Here is a 22,142-nt window from a genome sequence, read left to right on the forward strand (position 1 = left end):
ATTAAAATGTCCTCTATCAGGCAACTACTCAGTTACAGGATTAATTTAGAAAAACACAGGATTTTTATACTTGTACGTAACTTGCTTTAATGATAAACTGCAAATGTGTGACTCTATATCTCTCTACCCTTTTCTTTGTCCTTGTATGAAATACAAATATTTTTGGAAGTACTATATCACATACAAATAGGTTGTACACTAAATGTGCAATTTGATTACAGATAAGTATAATCACAGTCATATAGAACTCACATCTGAATAATTCTCAGCTAGTTTAAGCCAATAAACTAACATCCACCACTCTTATAACTTTTTCATTAGAACACCATGGCTATCACAATCAAAGCCATTCCTGAATTCACACACACCATAGGTGTTTCTTGCAAATATAGTCATCCCTCAGTATCCTTGAGGAATTGGTGCCAGCACTGCCAAGGATACCAAAATCCTCAGATGCTCAAGTCCATTCTATAAAATGGTGTGGTATTTGCATGTAACCTCCATACATCCTCTTCTATACTGAATTACATGTGACACCTAACACAGTGAAAGTGCTATGGAAATAGGTGGTATATGTATTGTTTAGGGGATAGTGATAAGAAAAAGTGTGTACATGTTCCATACAGACACAACCATCACAGTCCTAACTACACAGTACACGTCAGCAACAACGTGACATTCTTTATCGAATATTTTCCATCCACAGTTGGTTGAATCAGGGATGCAGAATCTGCAAATGTGGACCCTGCAGAGGGCTAACTGGATGGCCTAGTTTGGAAAAACTAAAAGCCGCTACCTCCTTCATTACCAGATTTGTGTCATTAGACTCTTCTGATTTCAGTGTTAAAACATTTCTATTTGTGTCTTTCTAAAGTCAGTTAAAACTTCTGAACTAGAGTAAGACTTGTCCTGTTAATTTTTTAACTTTTAAAAAAGCAGAAGAAAAACCTTTTTAAAAAATCAACTTGCCCCATCTGACACAAAGAAGAGAGTATTTTATTCTAGTTTTAGAAAAACATAAGACAAGAGTCAAAAGAACAGGGTTTTTTTACCATCTCAGCCAACAGTAACTAGGCTTATGACCTTGGGCAAGTTATTCAATCTCTCAATTTCAATATCTAATTTTTAGCATGAATGGAGATTAATTTCAGCACTTAAAATAAATTTAACTTAACTAAAACTGTCAGTTTTCAGCTTTCCAAATCTTGAATTTACACAAATTTTCCCAACTTTTGAAATAATCTGCCTAAATTTCCACTTCTGGATAATGCTTGGCTTAACTTGAAGTATCTTTAAGTTAGTAAAAATTAGCTGTTTGAAGAAATAAACTTTACTAAATAAGAAATTTATTATCTTTAACATTAATTTATAAAAAATTGATCCTATTTTTATCTTTCATGATATTTCAGGGGATGTCCGAAATCATTCCTGTCCGCCCCCCCACAGACACATTTCAGTGCAATGCAAAAGCTTCTGCTGACATAGGTACAAGCTACACAGCAATACTTCCAATTAAGACATACAATATAATCTCAATGAATTTCTTAAAAGTCTGATGTCTCGCGATAAAATCTGCAAAAGAGTACACACAGCCACATCACTCATAAGTTTTTAACTGATTAATAAACGTTCAATTCTCAAACATTAAAAAACTTTTCTTCACTAGGTATACATATTTGTTCTGCCACCTTAGTAATGCTTTCCCCCTAAAATTCTGTATATTGGTTGTATTATGACTTTTTATAGACACATAAGTACCACTAGAGGCCACCAAATACTTCACTTTTTAAAACTGACACATTTATAAGATATATGGAGATGACAATGCACAGTATATCCATAACTGGGAAAGTTCCACATGAACACTCAAAGCACAATGCAAACTCAAGCAAAAAGATGTGAACATATTTTATGCACTCAAATAGGTTGTCTGGATCACTAACGAACTTGATTAGACCAAGGATTGGGTGGGGTGTGGGGGCAATGGAGAATATCAAAATATCATTACTTATATACCTTTGAAAATAAATTCTATAAAGGGGGGCCCCCAAAACAGAATTTATGTATAAAAAATGTGTATTTATTCTTACATGTTTAAAATTCAGTCACCTTAGTCTCTACTTGATGCAATACACCTATCAAGACTTTCCCACTGCTCAAACAGTTTTTGAAGTCAATTTTGCTTCCTTTTAGTGCTTCTACCATTTTTCGTTTCACCTCTTACACACTGGAAAATGTTTCCCTTTTGAGGACTTTTTTTGTCCAAAGAAACAAAAAGAAAGTCAGTTGGAATGAGATCAGGTGAACAGGGAGGTTGGGGCATGGGAGCCAGGCTGGTTTTGGTCAAAAACTGCTGAACACTCAGTGCAGTGTGTGCAGGTGTGTCATGAAATGCGCAAATGTGCAATTAAGTGTGTTGAAAGAGTCTTCAAAAAAATTCTCGGAAGCCGAATGCAGCTTCTCACGACACCAGCTAGCACACTGATACGGATGGTTCCTAGAACACTCATCTGACAGGAGGCGAAGCCTGTACTACAAGGGGCCTGACCTCTAGAAAATAATTCCGGGTTTTCGGGTCCCCCCTTGTATAACCTGGAAAGTTGATGCTCTTTTTAAATAGCTACTGCATTTTATAATCAAACGACACACCTATAGACAGGTATATGTAATATATACTAATACAGATAAATAAAACCCCAGAGTTCCGTATACTTTCTTCCATATCACGAAGTCTTTCACATATAATGTTTTTATATCTAAAGTTGGCTACCATCTATAGCAATTGAAACTGAAGATGAAGGAATTAGTCAAAGAATATGTGTGAACGACCCATGGACACGGACAACAGTGTGGGGAATGACTGTGGTGCAAGGGGTGGGCTGGGCGGAGGAGGGCAAAGAGGGAAAAATTTTAATAGAAAAAGCAAGAATAATTTTTTTTAAACTTTAATAAAGAAGTCCCATTGTCAAAGTCACTCCACAGATTGGAATATAACCAAAATTCTAACTTGAAGAGAAAAACTTGGCTCAGCAGAATAGGTAACACAGGAGAAATTTTTGCTCTGAGCGCCTAGGGCAAGGGTGTCAAACTCATTTTCACCAGGGGCTACATCAGCCTTGTGGTTGCCTTCAAAGGGCTGAATGCAATTTTAGGACTGTATAAATGTAAATGCTCCTTAACTACAGGCAAGGAGCTCAGTGCTGCCGCCGGGTAGAAACAAAGTGCCAGGCCAGATAAAACAAGGTGGAGGGCTGGATTCAGCCCTCGGACACTGCGTTTGCCACCTGTGTCCTATGGGAACTGCTGATGGTCTCCCATGTCCCCTCGTTTCTTCCAGGGTCCTCCTCTTCACTAAAAGTAAATATATCAAAAAAACAAGGGCTCAGGTAGCATCCAGAAATTCTGCAGTGCCAAGTGAAGTCTATGAAACAAAATGGGACTTCTTGCTATCTGAGAATCCGCCTTTTTTGTATGCTGATGCGGTACTTTTCAAGGGCTTTCAAGTATTTCAGGGACCATTTACTATCATGCTTTTGGCATTCTATCTCAGGTCTTTGCTTAACTAGAGGCCGAAAAGATGGTCTCCTAAGTTTTCCTTTAAAACCTTTACAGTTTTAGCTTTCACATTTAGTCTATGATCCATTTCAGATTAATTTTAATGTATAGTGTGAAGTTAGGTGAAGGTTAATTTTTTTTAAATGGAGATTCCGTTGTTTTAGCAACATTTATTGAAAACCCTATCTTTTCCACAACTGAATTACCTTAGCAACTCCACTGCAAATCAATTTACCAAATATGTATGGGTTTGCTCTTAGACTACTGCATGGATCTACACCTTTATCCTTACAGCAATGCCACACTGTCTTGCATATTGAGCTTTATTTATAGCGTGATCTTGAAATTAGGTACTGCAAGTCCTCCAATTTTGTTTCATCTTCCCAAAATTGTTTTGGCTATTTGCTATACAATATGTCTCAGAGATTTGTTCATGTCATTGCATAAAGCTCTCTCTCATACTTTTCTTTTGTATTTTAAAGACTTTATTTATTTTTAGAGAGAGGAAAGGAGGGAAAAAGAGAGGGAGAGAAACATCAATGTGTGGTTGTCTCTTACTTGACCCCCACTGGGGACCTGGCCAACAACCCAGGCATGTGCCCTGACTGGGTAAATAGAACCCGTGACCCTCTGGTTCACAGGCCAGCTCTCAATCCACTGACCCACTCCAACCAGGGCTCATACTTTTCTTTAAACATTTTTTAAATTTTAGTAGTAGTAAAATATACATAAGATTTATCATCTTAACCATTTTTAAGTACAGTTCAGCAGTGTTAAATACATTCGCAATGTTCTGCAACCAATCTCCAGAACTCTTCCCTCTTACAAAACTGAAAATCTACACCCATTAAACAACTCCCCATTCCTCTGTCCCCTGACCCCTGGGCAAGCAGCAGGTGCCTAGAAATTTGAGTACTGTCTGTCTCTATGAAATTGACTATTCTAGGTACTTCCCTTAAATGGAATCATGCAGTATTTGTCTTTTAGTGACTGGCTCATTTCCCTTAGCATAATGTCCTCAAGGCTTATCCATGTTGCAGTGTATGTCAGAATTCCCTTCTTTTCTAAGACTAATAGTCCATTGTACGTACATACTACATTTTGTTTATCCAATCATCTGTCAATGGATATTTGGGTTGCTTCCACTTTTGGGCTATTGTAATTAATGCCACTATGGATGTATGCACAAATACCTGTTTGAGAACCTCCTTTCAGTTCTTTTGGGTACATATCCAAAAGTGAAATTGCTAGATCATATAGTAGTTATACTTTCAACTTTTTGAGGAACCACAATATAATTTCCCACAGCCTCACCATTTTACATTCCCAGCAACAGTGCACAAGGATTGTAATTTTTCCATTTTCTTGCCAACACTTGCTATTTTCTGTTTTTAATAGTAGCCATTATAACAGGTGTAAAGTGATGTTTCACTGTGGTTTTGAACCGCATTTCCCTGATGATTAGTGATGCTGGCATCTTTTATGTACTCGTTAGCCATTTGTACATCTTCTATCATGTGCCTTTTAACAGCTGTGTTATATTCTGATGAATAACTATGGGCACCACTAATTAATCGTTCTCTTACTGATGGACATTTCGGTAGTCTCCAACCTTCTGCCATGAATAACCTTATACATGCACCATGTATAAGTAACCATACATATTTTGAACAAAATGATTCAAAAATAGTCTCAGTTTATGCATGTTTTCCAATTCACAACCTTTCACTCTTACACAAGAGTTGAGCAGCAATATTGCATGTGTTAACAAGGGCAAGGCTATTGCAAACAACATGACTTTGTGAAAGGTTAGACCTGAGTAGTTCTACATCTTCCTCAGGAAGTTCTCTATAGCCTCAAAGCACCAGGTACAGCAGACCCCAGCATGGCAAGAAAACTTCGTCTAAGGTGGTTCTGAGAGTAAAAATGAAGTAGCAGACCATGGAGACTGGGTAGGTAAAAGATTCTGCAGCACAACTGAGGATACTGATACATTAGTAAAATAAGCAGAATTGTAAGTAACAATTCTAATTACTTGTAGTTCTAGAAAGCCTAGTGTATTTCGGTACACTAGGAATGTTACACTTCGGTACACTTCAGAACAAAGCATTTCGGTAAGCATGGAGTGATGTGAGAAAAACAACACCAAGACTGACTATCCTCCAGCCCAGAGATATAAGAGAATCTACTGTCTCAGCTGTATCCTCTAGATTCCATCAGGTTCCAACATGCCGTGTGGTCTTATTACCTCAAAGAGACAATGTTTGGAAGTAGGAAACAGAAATGTGAGTTGAACCCACCACATTTCAGTTGAAACCCCAGTTATATCCACTTGCTTTGTTGTGAACGTAACTGAAAAACTCTTTCTTGTAAGTCCTTAGTATATAGGGTCCAGCACAAATAATGCCCCCTTTTTATTATGAAATCTTTTATTTCCAAATCAGAAGCATGTAACTCTGTCACATAACAAGATCACACTCAGGCACACCATATGACATTTTTAGGTGAAATGTTCAAATTAAAACTATAAACTATAACACCCATATTATTCCCCTACCAACCACACTCAAGCAGGCATTACTCCTGCTGGACCCTGTATTAAAGTCATGTCTTCATACATCACAACAGTTCTTATCTTTTCAGCCTCAACTCGATACAAAATCAACAGTCCTTCTACATGTTCTTTACATCATCTTTGAAACTGAATTCATCACCAAACATGCTACCTCAGCACAGAGGGTTTAGATTCTACCTAAGTATATTTTATGGTTATGTATTTTTTTTACTTTTAGCGTCTTCTTGTATTTCTCAAACCTCTCTGGCTGGCAAATTATCCTGTCTATCTTTATTCTAAATGATTACTTACAGAGCTGGCTTATTATATTCACATGCAAGAACCAATGTTTTTACCTATTATAATTCATCTTCTTAGATAAAAGGCCTACATAACTCCAGCCTTTTAAAAGCTTTGTGAACCTTAATTCTGTTATCCAGTATATTCACCGACTTGTTCATCTTCCTTTCACGTATTTTCCTCTACAAAGAGAAGAGAAAGTTCTCTTCCACATTTTCCACACTCAGTTCCCTGACCAAACATAATGTATATCTAGGTCAGAATGACATCTGCTATCCCATTTGTTGTATTCAATGCATTCTAAACAGCTTAAAGAAGCATTGCATGGTACTTACATTAACTTCTCTGCCCACAAATTGCATCCTACAATATAGTAAGACTACTTCTCCTGTGTTATAACTACAGAATGTTAAATAAAAAAATTTTACCCCTCTCCTCCTCAGTTTATACATACCTACAATTAAAGAAAACTGGATTCATATTGAAGGTAGTCAAATCACTATTCTATAATTTAAATAACTAAACTAATTTCATAAAAACCTCAAGTTTAGAAATTCTACCTAAATGTTTACTCATCTTTTCCTCATCACAACATTTTTATAACATAGTACTTGAGTCTTTCAAAAACAGTTAAATAGACCTAAAAATGCCCCCAGTGCAAACATTCCTTAGTAAAGATAGGGCACATTTTCTGAATTATAATATAAAAAAAATTAGGACATCTTTTTAAAAAGCTAATACTTTTTAAAACAATACTTTTTCTGATGTCCAAAACCTAGCCAATAAAAACATTTGTTACCATAATCCAAAATAGACTGTTAGCCATAGAATTCCTCTGCAAAACAATTCTTAAACTTTCTTTGAAATATTGTCACTAAAATTAACTGAAATTTTATTTATATGACTGTCTGTGGTCTCCTTGTATGCTTAAAAAACACAAGAAAAAGATAAAAATATCCCAGAATTGGAAAAGTAGTCATTATGTTTGGTTTAGCTTATTTTCATATTTTTATTTTTAAAATCCATCCAAATTAAAGTTCACCACTTTCCAGTAGAAGAAAAGAAAAAGAAGACAATTTTTTGACATAAAAACTAAAAGAATAAATTCAGAATCCTTGTCTGGGATTTGACTTTTTAGGGAATGAATGTCTAAAATCCTCTCCCACAAGTCATAAAGCTTAGTCTTCAGGCTGAATACAATTGTCTTTCATTTAGAATTTAAACATATCAAATGTATGCTGTCTGGGAGGAAGGCGGGAATAGAAAATAATTTCAATACAATAGTATGCTCTGAACCTAGATCTGTCCTCAGATAAAATAAGTTGGTTTCCATCTAATAACACGCATTCTTTTAACATTTCTAAACTTCAGTCCTTCCAAATCGCAGAACCCTGTTTTTGGATCCTGTATTTACAGTAAAACACAAATACTAAACCATCACTCTCAGAGTATTCTCAGATCTTGGCTGACACTTAAGAGCCAAAAGACCTAGCTTCGACTCCTAGCTCTGCTGCACCTTAGCTGTTAGACCCTAATGAAATTGTTTAAATTTACTAATCCTTAAATTTCTAATGTGTAAATTAGATCTACTACTGTATATCATCTAATTTATGTACATTCATCATAGCCTATCAGTCCTATACAACTGTTAAATATTAACTTTATTGTTATATGCTAAAAGTTGTTCTACTACCTTGGAAGGGGTAAGATTTTTTTACCCTGTAAATCATCAGAAAAGCATCACTACCACCCTGGAATCAACAAACCACTTAGGGACTGAGCAGATAATCTCTAACTAAACTAAGATTTTATTAGGCTTACCTCTGGTCTTGAAGCTACAGAAATTACTCTAGATTACACAGTATTTCACAGTGATTCAAGGTATTTCTGTTCATATGCAGAACAGTTTCATGTCTCTAATACATGAAGCATAGCCCAAAGCAATAAACAATGAAAAACTTAACAGTTACTGATTCTGTTATTTTTTTCAATGGACTTTGACAGATGTTAAATTAATTCGTATGCAGCATAGCAGACATTAGGGGATAAGAACTGCTATCAACTATAGAAAAAAGAAAAAGAAATTTCTAATGTAATCCAGCAGATCAAAGATTCTTTTTAAATTAAATTTATTGGGGTGACATTGGTTAATAAGACGATAGGTTTCAAGTTTATATTTCTATGGTACATAATCTGTGTATTGCATTGTGTGCCCACCAGCTAAAGTCAAATCATCTTCGTCACCATGTATTTAGCCCCCATTACCCTTTACTACTAAATAATCTATCCCCAAAAAAACCTTGAAATGTTTTGCTAAGTAAGAATCAGCCAAGGAATCATGTAGAAAAATCTCCATTCCACCAGTACATGACTACTTGTTATTGGAGAGACACTGATAGCACTTTAACACAGGAGTGTCTGTCATACAAAGAAAAAACAGTAAATCAGTAAGTGCCTCTCCTTCACTACTGGAGAAACAGAGGTATCACACTGTCTATTCCCTTGACTTTCAAAACACAAAACTTTCATCCTTTGTCAGTCACAGCTAAATAACTAGTGCCAAATCATGATATCTCTCTGCCCAATAATGTCTGTTGAAATTTACAAAGGTACTTCACTGTTCAAATGGTCAAAGTGTTGTGTTTCCCTCCATACTTTGATGTGAGAGAAGGTAGGAACTCACAAAAAGTTCAAAAAAGTTTCGAGCACCAAAAACTTCCCCTTTCAGTAACATCACTAAAAAGATACTTAAACAAGCCCTGGCTGGTGTGGATCAGTGGACTGAGTGCCAACCTGCGAACCAAAGGGTCGCCGGTTCGATTCCCAATCTAGGGCACAGGTCTGGTTGCTGGCCAGGTCCCCAGTTAGGGGTGCACAAGAGACAACCAAATACTGATGTTTCTCTCTCTTTCTTTCTCCCTCTCTTCCCCTCTCTGTAAAAATAAATAAAATGTTAAAAATGAGTCCAAAATATTTTTTCAAAAGATACTTAAACAGGGTTGAAAAACTTTAACAGTACAAATACCTAGTTAAACACAAAAAAAGGCCAATTACTAGTATTTGTCAGCATGTAGGGCAGGAAAATAAACGAACACAATGGGTTCTCCAAAAAGTTACTTTTCCTTAGATCCTCACATTCTTTTCCCATTTTCAACACCAAAATTCAAGATTTACCCTTTATAGGGGTCTACAGAATATACAGACTTCTTTACACAGTGGGATTATAGTAATCAAACGTAGGCATTCAGTGATGTCTTTTGTCCTCAGTGAAGTGGAAATGGACAGTCAATAGCTAGTATGAAAAAGCTCACAATTTTCAACATCCATTTTACCCCAACATCCATGCTAACAGGAGAATCAACAGTTCCTCTCCTAGGGCAGGTGCTGCAAGACGTCAGACAAACAGCAAGAACAACGGTAATGACAAACCAGCTACCTCATCTAACGAGTACTTACTTTATGGAATACATTGTTCTAAGCATTTTATGTGCATTTTTAAGCCCATTTTATCTTTACAAAAACCCTATGGGATTAGTATTGTCATCACCCACGTGTTATAAATGAGGATTCTGCTGCTCGAAGAAGTTCACTTGTCGAAAGTCTAACCGTCCAGCTAGAGCTCAACAGAAGTTTCCTCCAGAGCCTGCACACTGCACCATCTCATTATACCAAACGCCCTCTCAATAAAAACTGCTCCAAAGGACACTGCTAGAAGTTTGTGTGTATGCACACACAGGCAGCACACACACACATACACACTCCAGCACGTCTGAGAACCAAACTGCAGAGCCCCATTACAAAATACATTAATGACTTTAGTGATCACCTCATTCACCACCCATCATGGGGGGCCACCAGGGAGCATGCCGTGGCCATCGTAAACTATGCTGACCACTGCATTCCTTTAAAATGGCTGACAAACATAAAGTGGGTGAATTGCACTGTTATAAAGCGACCTAAAGATCCTATAGCTAAAAAGAATTTGGATTTGTGAACTCAATATAATGTGTCACCATTAAACCAACATTTCCTCTTTTTTGTAGTTTTTTGTTTAGTTGTCACCAAAGCAATAATCTGGAAATTTTCAGAAAAAAATGTAATAAATATTTGTTTAGTGATATGCTATCACTAAAGCTACTATTTTGATTCGAGTCAAAGGAATTTTTCATCTCCCAAGTATATAAAGATCATCAATTTCATCTTTAATATAAGAGAAGTTTACATGTGAAAAAGAACAGTAAAACAGGCATTCCAGAATCAATATATTCAAAGGTTACATTACTGGGAGGATGGAGGAGAGGGATTATTTCTGGTAACATGTCACAGTTAAATCACCAAATTATGTAATAGTAACTGTATCATAAATATAACCATAAATGTAACATAAAAAGAAGAAAAGTATCATTGTAGAAGTACAATTGTATTACTGTACTATTATATTATTGTACAATTGTATTATTGTATTATTGCATTAACTTACCAATTCAATTCCCTGTGGAAAAGGTGTATCATCCCAGTCCTTCTGTGGAAATCTCTGGATTATTTTCCCCAGACCTGCTCCTGACCCTATTAATAAAATCAAAGTAAATGAGGTACTATAAAATCTGAATACTCATTATATTAATACTTATTTCTAAATGAATATTTGAATAAATTAATATACTGATTAAACATTTTCAAGATTTTAAGGACATAAAAATATGTACCTTCTAAACGTAATACTGAAATGGCAGGTAATCCCTATCCAACAGAATCTCAAAAGAGTCATACGTATGAAAAGCTAAGAAAAACAGACGGAAACATAGCAATCTAGAGTCTCTCTATACCATGGGAATAACTACCTTTGTTCCCAATAAGGAAAGCAATCTTCTCAGTATCTCAAGCTGAAACTTTAAAAAGAACTTTTCTAGGGAAACAAAGTACTTTTAAGCGACAAATGAAATGGTACTGTCAGCACAAAGCTTCAGTTATAGGTTATATACTCTGTTGTGAGTAAAATAAAGATTTTTACAGTGGCCCGGGAACTTGACCATTGCCCCGGCAGGGTTTCTCAACATAAGCACTACTGACATTTGGGGCCAGATAACTCTTGTTGTGTGTTTAGGGGGAGGCAGGGGCACCCCTGTCCTGTGCACTGTAGGATGTTCAACAGCATCCTTCATCTCCACCCACTAAATGCCAGTAGCACCTACCACCACCACCAAGTCGTTACAATCAAGAATATCTCCAGACATTGCCAGATGTCCTCTGGTGGGGGCAAAACTGCCCCTGGTTGAAAACCACTGGTCCATGTCATTGTTATAAAATTATCCGGTGACACTAAAGAATGAGTTGACTTTTACTTGAATATTGGGGATGAAATCTGTGAGTAATTTGGGTATGGAAAGTATATGTTAGATCTAAACTGCTTTTCGCTATACATTTTAAAGAGTTTCACGTGCTTGCACATCTTACACGGTGCCCTAGGTTACTCTGAAGTGAAAGCAACAACATTCTGATTATATGTACATCTAACCTAAGGAAGCCTGTAACACCTGACTCAATTTGTTAATATATATATTTTCCATGCCCTCTGTTAATATTTTTTTAAATAATCCACTATCATCCCTCACCCTCATCCCTATTAATTCAACTTCCCTCTTGCTCCTCACCTACAGTTCAGTCACTTCATGGAGAAATTTTTACCTTTGAAAGATAAATGGAAACAAATTCATTTTACTGAGGAACTCAGTACTATGTTCTAAAACTGAGGTCACATTTGAAAAGATAAAAACATTCTCAATTAAAAGTTAATAATTGCTACAGTATAACTAGTCGTCATATGTAGGGGAATGAAGTTTATTGAGTACACTAAAATAAAACTGATTTATCACACACACCAATTTTTTAAAATCCACCTCAAGAATAACCATTTCTGACATCCCAAGCAGAGCTAATTCAAAAAATTGCTAGGTACTGCAGATACACAGATGGAAAATAGATGGTCCCCCATCCTCAAGGAACTCATTATCTATCAGGAGAACAGACACATGAACTGGTAACTTCAGTGCATCATAGTAGTCACAAGGGTAGAAGGGAACCTAACCTAGCATAGTGCAGAAGACCATGGAAAGCTTTCTAGGAGAAATGACAGCAAGGTTTTTCTTCCATTCAGTACCATCTTTGAATCCCCTAGCATGCTGAATGTCTGTCACTTAGCTCATACTGAGTTAAATGTTTATTTTAATAAATTAATTAATATTGACAGGAATTGTTTTAAGCATACATCTCCCTATCTTTTAAAACAGAGATAAATACATGTTCTTTATTTCATGATATGTAGTCAGGTGTTCCTGTAATTGCTTATTCAGTTCTGAAAGTCATACCTAATGTATTTTAGACTTGAGAAATAATTTACCATATTAATTTTTACCAATTATAAAAATAATATTAATGGAAAAAATTTTTCAAATACATAAAAATATAAAAAAGAAATCACCCACAATCCCAAACCTGAAGGTAATTACTGTTAACATTTTGGACTATTTTATCCTACAGGTTTTTTTGTATACGTGTTCTTTTTCTACAGAATTGAGATCATACTAATCCTAGCTTTATGCACTGGTTTATTACTTAATCTTCTACAATGGGCCTTTGCTGTGGTATGTACATTTTCTAGTTTCTCACTATTATATATAATGCTACACAAGCATCTTTCTATATAAATCTTTGTCCTCATCTCACATTTCTCCAGAAAAAAATCTTAAATATATAACTACTGGGTCAAAGAGTATGAAAATTTTAAAGACTCACACAAAGCCAAAAGGCCCACCAAGACATTTAACAATTTTTTTTACATTGTTTTGGCATTTCACTACATCCTTACCAATAACTGTTTATTTTAAAATATTAGTTATTTTAATCATTGCAAATTTGACTGAGAAGTTCCTTTTTGGCAGGAGCTTAACTTTTAAAAGTTCTCCAGAAGCAACACAGTATTTACTGATTTCATAATAATATCTGATGTTTCAAAAACATGAAAGTCTAGTTTGAAATTCTGATACATTTATAATTACACACAGAAATATGATTCATGGTGATAAGATTTCCATTATATAATGTTATTTGAAAGTGGTTATTAGATTAGAAAAGCAAAAATAAAAATGGTAAAATGATATTTCACTATAAAAAATGTGGATATAGCTACAATAACTTGGTTTCCAACTATGTAAATTGCTGCAGCTAACAACTTCTGTGGAACTTATGAAAATATTCTAATTAAAAAGTAAACAAATATTTTCTGAATAGTTTCTTGATTTGTAAGCATTTATTCTGAAAGTTTAAATATTTCCCAAGTTTATATATTTTATCTGATAACTACTTTTAAGGTAGTACTGAATACATTTAGAAATTCAGAAAAGATGACTTTTTACATTGGGGAACAAGCAAAAGTGAGGGAAGACTGTCCTCGAGTCAGGCGTCCATACACCTGCAGACTGACCCTAATTACGTCCAGAGGCGAGGCAGGTCATGTCAATCAGCATGGCTATGGAATCAGCTTTTATTTGCATACATATTAAATGGAGCTGGGTATGGATAGGGGAAGGGAGAAATTCCTCAAAAGAAAAGGGACCACTTCCTAGAAAAGAGTGGCAAAATTGATTATCCGCTGCATTGTATGTAGGTACCTTGGAAGGAGGAGAGAGCAGCTATTAGCTCCTTCACGTTTTCTTTTTCAGCTCCTACTCTCCCACCCCATCATAAAAATCAAGAGATATGATGACTAAGTGGAATATATAAAAAGGGAGGACCCTCAGCAAAATACTAGAACATCTGGATATTTCTTTGAAAAAAGCATATATGCTAGACGAGCTGTCTGAAACAAATTTAGAAAGGGTGAGGAAATACTGGCATGGCCAGGCACACTTTCCCCTCCTTTATGTTTGGTAACCCACTTTCCCTTGGGCCCTGGGAATGCTGTCAGGCTATCCAGACCAGTCACTGGGATTAGCAACTGACCTAGGATGATCCAGCCATCCACTACCCCTGGCAAAGTGACTGTTCTAGCCTTGGCCACTGACTCCAGGAGAGTCAAACAGTATTCCCTGGGGTTGCTAACTAGTATGCTATGGGTATGGAGTTGCCAGTAGCAATGAGGAAGAAGCGTATCTACAGAAGAACAGAAGAGTAAGTAGGGGTTTATTCAGTGGATAAATATAATACAGTAAGTACTCTGCTCTATACAGAACAGTTGGTATTTGCTGCCCATACCAACTGACAGAAATTATTAGAGTGCTTTCTATGTTTGGCTACAGTGTAGATGTACCAAGTACAAAACGGGATGGGTAAAAGTAGGTTTACAGTTGTGACTATGTGAAACACAGTTTATTTTTGTATTATTTATTAATTATTGTTATTTATTCAATATTTGTATTACAACTGTAAACCTATTTTTGCCTGTCCCTGCATATACTGCTTGTTTAAATACAGACTCTGAGCTTTAGGAAATGCTACTCTAATACATAAGGCAATAAATATTTTTCTTTGAGATGTTTACCTACACAACTAGTTGAGAAGTTCTCTATACGAGATTTGCTTCATGACATCCATCTGCCCACAACCCGCTAACAAAAATGGCACTGCCATTTTGCCAGTTCAAGGAGAGGCGGCAGCCCTGCTCACACCCTCACGCCAGCCAGACACGAACTGCTAAATCACAGATTTGGGTATTGCACTTACTGTTACTTGTCTGTCTCACTTCACTAGAATGAAAACAGTCAATTTTGGCCTGCTTTGTTTCCCAATGCATCTCACCCAGGCACTTAGAATAATTCCTGGCATATATTAGGTACTTAACAGCATGCTTGTTGAGTAAATGAGTGGGACTACAAGGTGGGTACAAGGCAGCTATAAACTGGCAAGCAACTTACAACCTGAGTGACCTGGCTGTACAAGGTATCCTAGACAAACCAAACCCCCTGCTAGGGAATTTTGAATTAAAAAGGCGGGGGGGGGGGGGGGGAGAGACTGAAGAGAGCAGCCAAAAGGATGTATAAAGACTTGCTGTGATATAGAGAAAGCTCAGACAGCCATAGAGGGGTCATGTGTAAAACTAAAGCTAGAAACAGAGAAGCTCCAGGCCGAGACTCGCCAGCAGAAACAGGTTAACAGTACCCACATGAAGAAAAAAGCAGACATACCACAAGAAAGAGGCTGTACAGCTGTCTAGGTTCTACTTCCAGTAAACTCTGGCAGCAGTATAGTGTCTGTCATCAAACTTCTTATGATATTTCACCCTCTTAAGGTAGGATGAGTCTGTATTCTTGTCACCAAAGGGTCCAAACTAGAATACACTATCAGAAGCACTTTCAAACTAGTAGAGTCTGGAAACAATTACATGTTTTTTTGAAAAAGGTTTAACACAAAAACTTAAAAAGAAAAATAAGAAGCATGTTTGAGAACGTTCTACAAATATCTGAACAGCTATTATACAGAAGAAGATAGTGTGGGGTAGAATGAGCCAAAGATGTAATTCAGAGGACATATTTTTGAGTCAATATAAAGAACATTCTGAGAAGGAGAACTATCAAAAAATAGAATGAAATGCCACAGAAAGCAATGATCAGATTGGAGTTTTAGTATAACACACAAGTTTCTGGGGTGTGGGAAAACAGGCCAAATGGTATGAGGACAAATCCAGAAAGTCTGGCAAATAGACAATTACATAATTCATTTTATTCAACAATGACAACATGTGAGGCTTGTGTTAAGGACAGAAGGATAAAACTTGCTATAAGAAAATCTGAACTTGAATTTAGTTTTTTGGAATGCAAATACAAGTGCAGATGCAGGCACAGTATAACGACAGAGTAAAGATTAGGAAAGAAAACAATATTGTTTAGAAATCGGGTCATAAGTCTAGTGAAATCAGAAATAGGAAAACTAAAAAAATCCACATTTTGGAGCAGAGATAATTCTTATTTCTAATTTGATATAATAGTAGCATCATTTAAGCCCAATGATGAGAAATGTAAGCTTTTGAGAATCCAAATATCATGTAATTACAAATACGGACTCCACCTAAAAAACCTGTTGGAACTTATCAATAGTTTGAGTAAAGTTGCAGGACATAATAGCTACAAAAATCTGTTATGTTCCAAAGAGAAACACATCCATAGATACAGAGAACAAATTGTGGTTACCAAGCAGGAGGGGTTTGAGGAAAAAATATAAAGTTTTAAGAAGTACAAATTGGCCCTGGCAGGTGGCTCAGTTGGCTGGAGTGTCATCCCATACACCAAAAGGTTGTGGGTACGAATCCCATTCAGGGTACATACCTAGGTTAGGGGTTCCATTCCCTATTGGGCATGCATACAGGAGGCAACCAATTGATGTCTATGTCTATCTGTCTGTCACTCTCCCCCCACCTTCTTCTCGCTCTAAAATCAATAAACATATCCTCAGATAAGGATTAAAAAAAATACAAATTTGTAGTTACAAAATAATCACAGGGATGTAAAATATAGCTTAGGGAATATAGTCAATTATATTCTGATAACTATATATGTTTATCAGGAAGATCATTTCATAAATTATATAAATGTCTAACCACTATGCCATATACCTGAAACTAAAATAAAATAATACTGTCAACTGTAATTGACAAATTTTTAAAAGTTCACATATATTACTATGTAGTTACTGGGGTGTTACTATACATATAAGTGGAGTTGCCGTAAACCATCTAAAGAAAACCTTTCATGTTTTTATACACTAATAACGAACTATCCAAAAGAGAAATTAAGAAAACATTGACATCAAAAAGAATAAAATACCTAAGGGTAAATTTAACCAAGGAAGTGGAAGATCTGTACCCTGAAAAATATAAGACATTAAAGAAGACACAAATAAATGGGAAGATAGTCTATATACATGGGTTGGAATAACTAATATTGTTAAAATGTCCATACTACCCAAAGCAATATCAAAATTCCAATGGTACTTTTCACAGACAAGGAACAAAAAATCCTAAAATTTGTATGGACCACAAAAGACCCAAAATACCCAAAGTAATCTTGAGAAAAAAGAACAAGGTTAAAGGTATAATGTGCCATGATTTGAAACTGCATTACAAAGCCATAGTAATTAAAACAGTATGGTATTGACCTAAAAACAGACACACAGATCAGTTGAAGAGAACAGAGAGCCCAGAAATAAGCCTTCGAATATTTGGCCAATTAAGTTACAACAAAAGAGTCATGAATATGCAATGAGGAAAGGATAGTCCCGATAATAAATGTAACAACATTTTGAGTTGACAAAACTGGACAGTCAAATGTAAAAGAATGAAATTGGACCACTATCTTACCATACCCCAAAATCAACTCGAAATAAATTAAAGACTTGAATGAAAGGCCTAAAACCATAAAACTCCTAGCAGAAAACACAGGCAGAAAGCTCGTTGACATCAGGTTTGGCAATGATTTCTCAATTACGACACCAAAAAAAGGCAACAAAATCAAAAACAGACAAATAAGACTACATCAAACCTAAAAACTTCTGCACAGCAAAGGAAACAATCAACACAATGAAATGCAGCCTGTAAGCCCTGGCTGGCGTAGCTCAGTGGATTGAGCACGGGCTGCAAACCAAAGTGTCGCAGGTTCGATTCCCAGTCAGGGTACATGCCTGGGTTGCAGGCCATGACCCCCAGCAACTGCACACTGATGTCTCTCTCTCTCTCTCCCTCTCTCTCTCTCTCTGTCTCCACCCCCCTCCCTCCCTTCCCTCTCTAAAAATAAATAAATAAAATCTTAAAAAAAAAAAAAAAGAAATGCAGCCTGCAGAATGGGGAAAATATTTACAAAATACATAGTCAAACCTCGGTTCTTCAACATCTTGGTTCTCAAACAATTCAGTTCTTGACCAAGCTGTTCACATAAAAAATGCCTCAGTCGTCTACAAAACTTCAAGTCTCAATTCTCTACCCAACAACCCTTCCAGGCTAATACCTCTATGATCAGTCACATGTCTCTCAGGTGACAAAGATTTGGTTTTCAAACAAATCACTTCTTGAACAGTTTTCTGAAATGAATTCAATTTGAGAACGGAGGTCCCACTGTATCTGATAAGGAGTTAATATCCAAAAAATATAAAGAACTTCTACACTTTAAAACAACAACAAAACCTCCAAATAATCCAATTTTAAAATAACCCAAGGACTTCAATAGACATTTTTGCAAAGAAGACATACAAATGGTAAACAAGCATATGAAAAGACACTCAATATCACTATTCACTGGGGAAATGCAGATATCAAAACCACAATGAGATAACATCTGACACAAGTTAAGATGGCCATTATCAAAATTCCAGAAAATAGCAAGTGTTAGGTATACAAAAAAAATTGGAACCCTTGTGCACTGATGACTAGAATATAAAATGACACAACTACTGTGAAAAACACTATGAAAACTCCTCAGAACTTTTTTTTAAAGAATAGAATATCATATGATCAAGCAATCTCACCCTAGTTATGCATTCAAAAGAATTGAAAACAGGATTTCAAAGTTATATTTGCACACCCATGTCCACTACAGCATTATTCACAACAACCAAGAGGTGGAAGCAACTAAACATCCATTAACAGGTGAATGGATAAAAAAAATGTGGTATATGCATAAAATGAAATGCTATTCAGCCTTAAAAGATGGACGGAAGGAAGGAAGAAAGGAAGGGGAGAAGAAAGGAGGGAGAAAAGGAGGGAGGGAAAGAGGGAGGAAAGAAAAAGAAATCCCATCATATACTACAAAATGGATGAACTTTAAGGACATTATGCTAAGTAAAATAAATCAGTCACAAAAAGACAAATACTGCATGACCCCACAAATATGAAGTATGTAAAGCAGTTAAACTCCTAGAAACAGAAAGTAGACTGGTGGTTGCAAGGGGCTAGGAGAAGTGGGAGAGAGGTTGTTGATCAATGATTACTAAGATTAAGTTTTGCAAGATGAGACCTGGCTGGTACTCCTCAGTGGTTGAGAGCCAGCCTGCGAAAGAAAGCGTCACCAGTTCAATTCCCAGTCTAGGGCACATGCCTATGTTGCGGGCCACATTCCCAGTAGGGGGAGCATGAGAGGCAATTACACATTGATGTTTCTCTACCTCCCTTTCACTCTCTAAAAAATAAATTAATTAAATATTTTTAAAAAATAAGTTTTGCAAGATGAAAAAGTTCTACGGATCTGTTGGAAAACAGTGCATGCTAATATACATACTTAGTTGTTAACACTACTGTACTGTATACTTAAAAATGTTTAAGATGGTAAATTTTATTGTTTTTTATCACATTTTAAAAAGCTAGCATAACCAAATACTCATGGACAACATTTACAACAAAACGAGATGAAAACATATCCCCAAAATCCTGCAACTAGAGGAAAACAACTAACATTAACAAAACCTAGAAAGTATCTGCATCTGTACCAGAGTAAGAAAGAAAGTAACAATAGTGACTTGAGAATGGGAGGCATGGGAACAGAAGAACCCCAAAACAGCCAATGTACTCAATGGAAAAATGAATGACCAATATGTGAATTGCAGCTAAAAGTGAAAGAGCAAGGACACTTCTGCAGCAAAAACTACAATTTCAGTCTAGACTCCCATACTGGAGAAACTGCAAGGAATAGTATCAAAACTGAGGAGAAAAAGACTTATACTACCTGACTTAAAGATTTGTAATAAATAGCTACAGAAATCAAAACAATGCAGCACTGCCTTAGAATCCATAAATAAATCATATTAAGAAACTGTAAAAGAAAAACCATGACTATCTCAATAAATGCAGAAAAAGCATTTGATAAAATTCAATACCTATTCATGATTAAAAAAAAATCTCAGCAAAATACAAGTCAAAGAAAACTTCCTCAATAAACTAAAGTTTATAAAAAACCTATGGCTGAATTTTTGCCCACTAAGATTGATAAAAAGAATGTCCACTACTGTGACTTCTAGTCAACATTATACTGTAAGTTTCAACCACTGCAATAAAGCAAGAAAAAAAGATATAAAAAGCTTAAAAAATGGGAAAAGTACAATATTATCTTTATTTGCAGACAATCTATAAAACTATCCTTAGAAATCTAAAAAAAGATACTACTACTAATAAATAAGTTAAGCAAGGCCTCAAAGGGTCATTATAAAAACGACTGCATTTCTAAATACTAGCAATAAAAATTAAAATTAAAAAATATCAATGCAATAGCAACAAAAACCAAGAAATATTTAGGGCATTAACCAAAAAATGGAGACAAATGTGGTACATACATAAAATGGAATATTATTCAGCACTAAAAAGAAAAAACTGCTGGTATATCCAACAGGGATAAATTTCAAAATAATTATGCTGAGCAAAAGAAGCCAAATATAAACAAGTACATACCACAGGATTCCATTCACATGATTGCAGAAAAGACAGATATAATCTATAGTGATAGAAAACAGATCAGTGGTTGCCCAGAGGTAAGGATGGGTATTAGAGATTGGTTGATATGAAAGAGATGCAAGGAAGTTTTGTAGAGTGACAGAATTTTTTTCACAGTGGTATTTATACAAATAAATAATTCTACTACCAGAAAAGAAAATCTGGGAGAAATACATCTTCTTTAAATTTTCTCTACAGTCAGAATGGAATCTAGCATAATCTATGGAAGGATGAAAGACTTCTGGTGTAACACATCTATAACATAACTTTCCTCCTGTAGTATTCTAGTTGATTTCATATTTGAACATACTCTTCTAGTGTATGTTTGGATAGATACTGTGACACAAATGTGCAATAAATACCTCTAGCAGCCTATTCTACTTTTGGTAACTATCGTAGAAGATCTTTCTGAGAAACTGATATAGGAAACTTTTAATTATGCTGTGCCATTATCATAATCAATCCATCAAATTCTTTTATTTCAAAATGGCACTAAATATAATATGTGAATAAAAACTGAGAAGACAAATTAAGTAACAATTATTTCTCTCTCTTCTCTAACTCTCTCTTTGTATACCTTTTGATTTTTAATCATGAAGTAGTTAGGTATCTTTAGATGCATTTAAATAATTTTAAGCTCTTTCTAAACCCCAGAAGTTAGAGAAAATTGGTTTAGTTATTAGGTGTACTAGCTTGAATAGTATACCCTAAAAATTCATGTCTACCTGGGGTCTCAGAATAAAATCTTCTTGAAAATATGGTCTTAAGCCCTGACCAGTGTGGCTCAATAGGATGGGTGTCATCCTGCAAAGTGAAAGGTTGCTGCTTCAATTCCAAGTCAGGACACATGCCTGGTAGGTTCGGTCCCTGGTCAGGGCACATTCGAGAAGCAGCCAATTGACGTTTCACTCTCTCTTTTTCTCTCTCCCTTCCCCATCCCTCTAAAATAAATAAATAAAATCTCTTTGAAAAAAAGAAATATGGTCTTGAAAGATATAATTGGTTAAGATTAGGTCATACTGGATTAGAGTGGGCCCTAATCCAATGACGAGTGCCCTTGTAAGAGAAATCAAACACAGACAGGCACACAGGAAAAATGCCATGTTAAGACAAAAGCAGAGACTAGAGAGCTGCAGCAACAAGTCAAAGAATGCCAAGGACTGCAGGCACCCACCAAAAGCTAGGAGAGAGGCATGAAATAGACTCCTTCAGAACCCTCCAGAAAGAACCAACCTTGCCAACACCTTGATTTCGGTCTTCTGATCTCTAGGA

The 22,142-nt window shown here is 35.8% G+C and overlaps 1 protein-coding gene across 2 annotated transcripts in view; it reads right to left on the reverse strand.

The window, feature by feature from the left end:
- SBF2 (SET binding factor 2) overlaps positions 1-22,142 on the reverse strand; it is a 432,668-nt gene that overhangs the window by 360,914 nt on the left and 49,612 nt on the right. For both annotated transcript variants that reach the window (XM_028514405.2, XM_036029007.1), the window contains exon 2: positions 10,890-10,975. In XM_028514405.2, the coding sequence (XP_028370206.1) occupies positions 10,890-10,975 (86 nt within the window). The remainder of the gene's footprint in view (positions 1-10,889; positions 10,976-22,142) is intronic.

This window comes from Phyllostomus discolor, chromosome 6, assembly GCF_004126475.2.
Source record: "Phyllostomus discolor isolate MPI-MPIP mPhyDis1 chromosome 6, mPhyDis1.pri.v3, whole genome shotgun sequence".
In the NCBI taxonomy this organism is placed as follows: Eukaryota; Metazoa; Chordata; class Mammalia; order Chiroptera; family Phyllostomidae; genus Phyllostomus; species Phyllostomus discolor.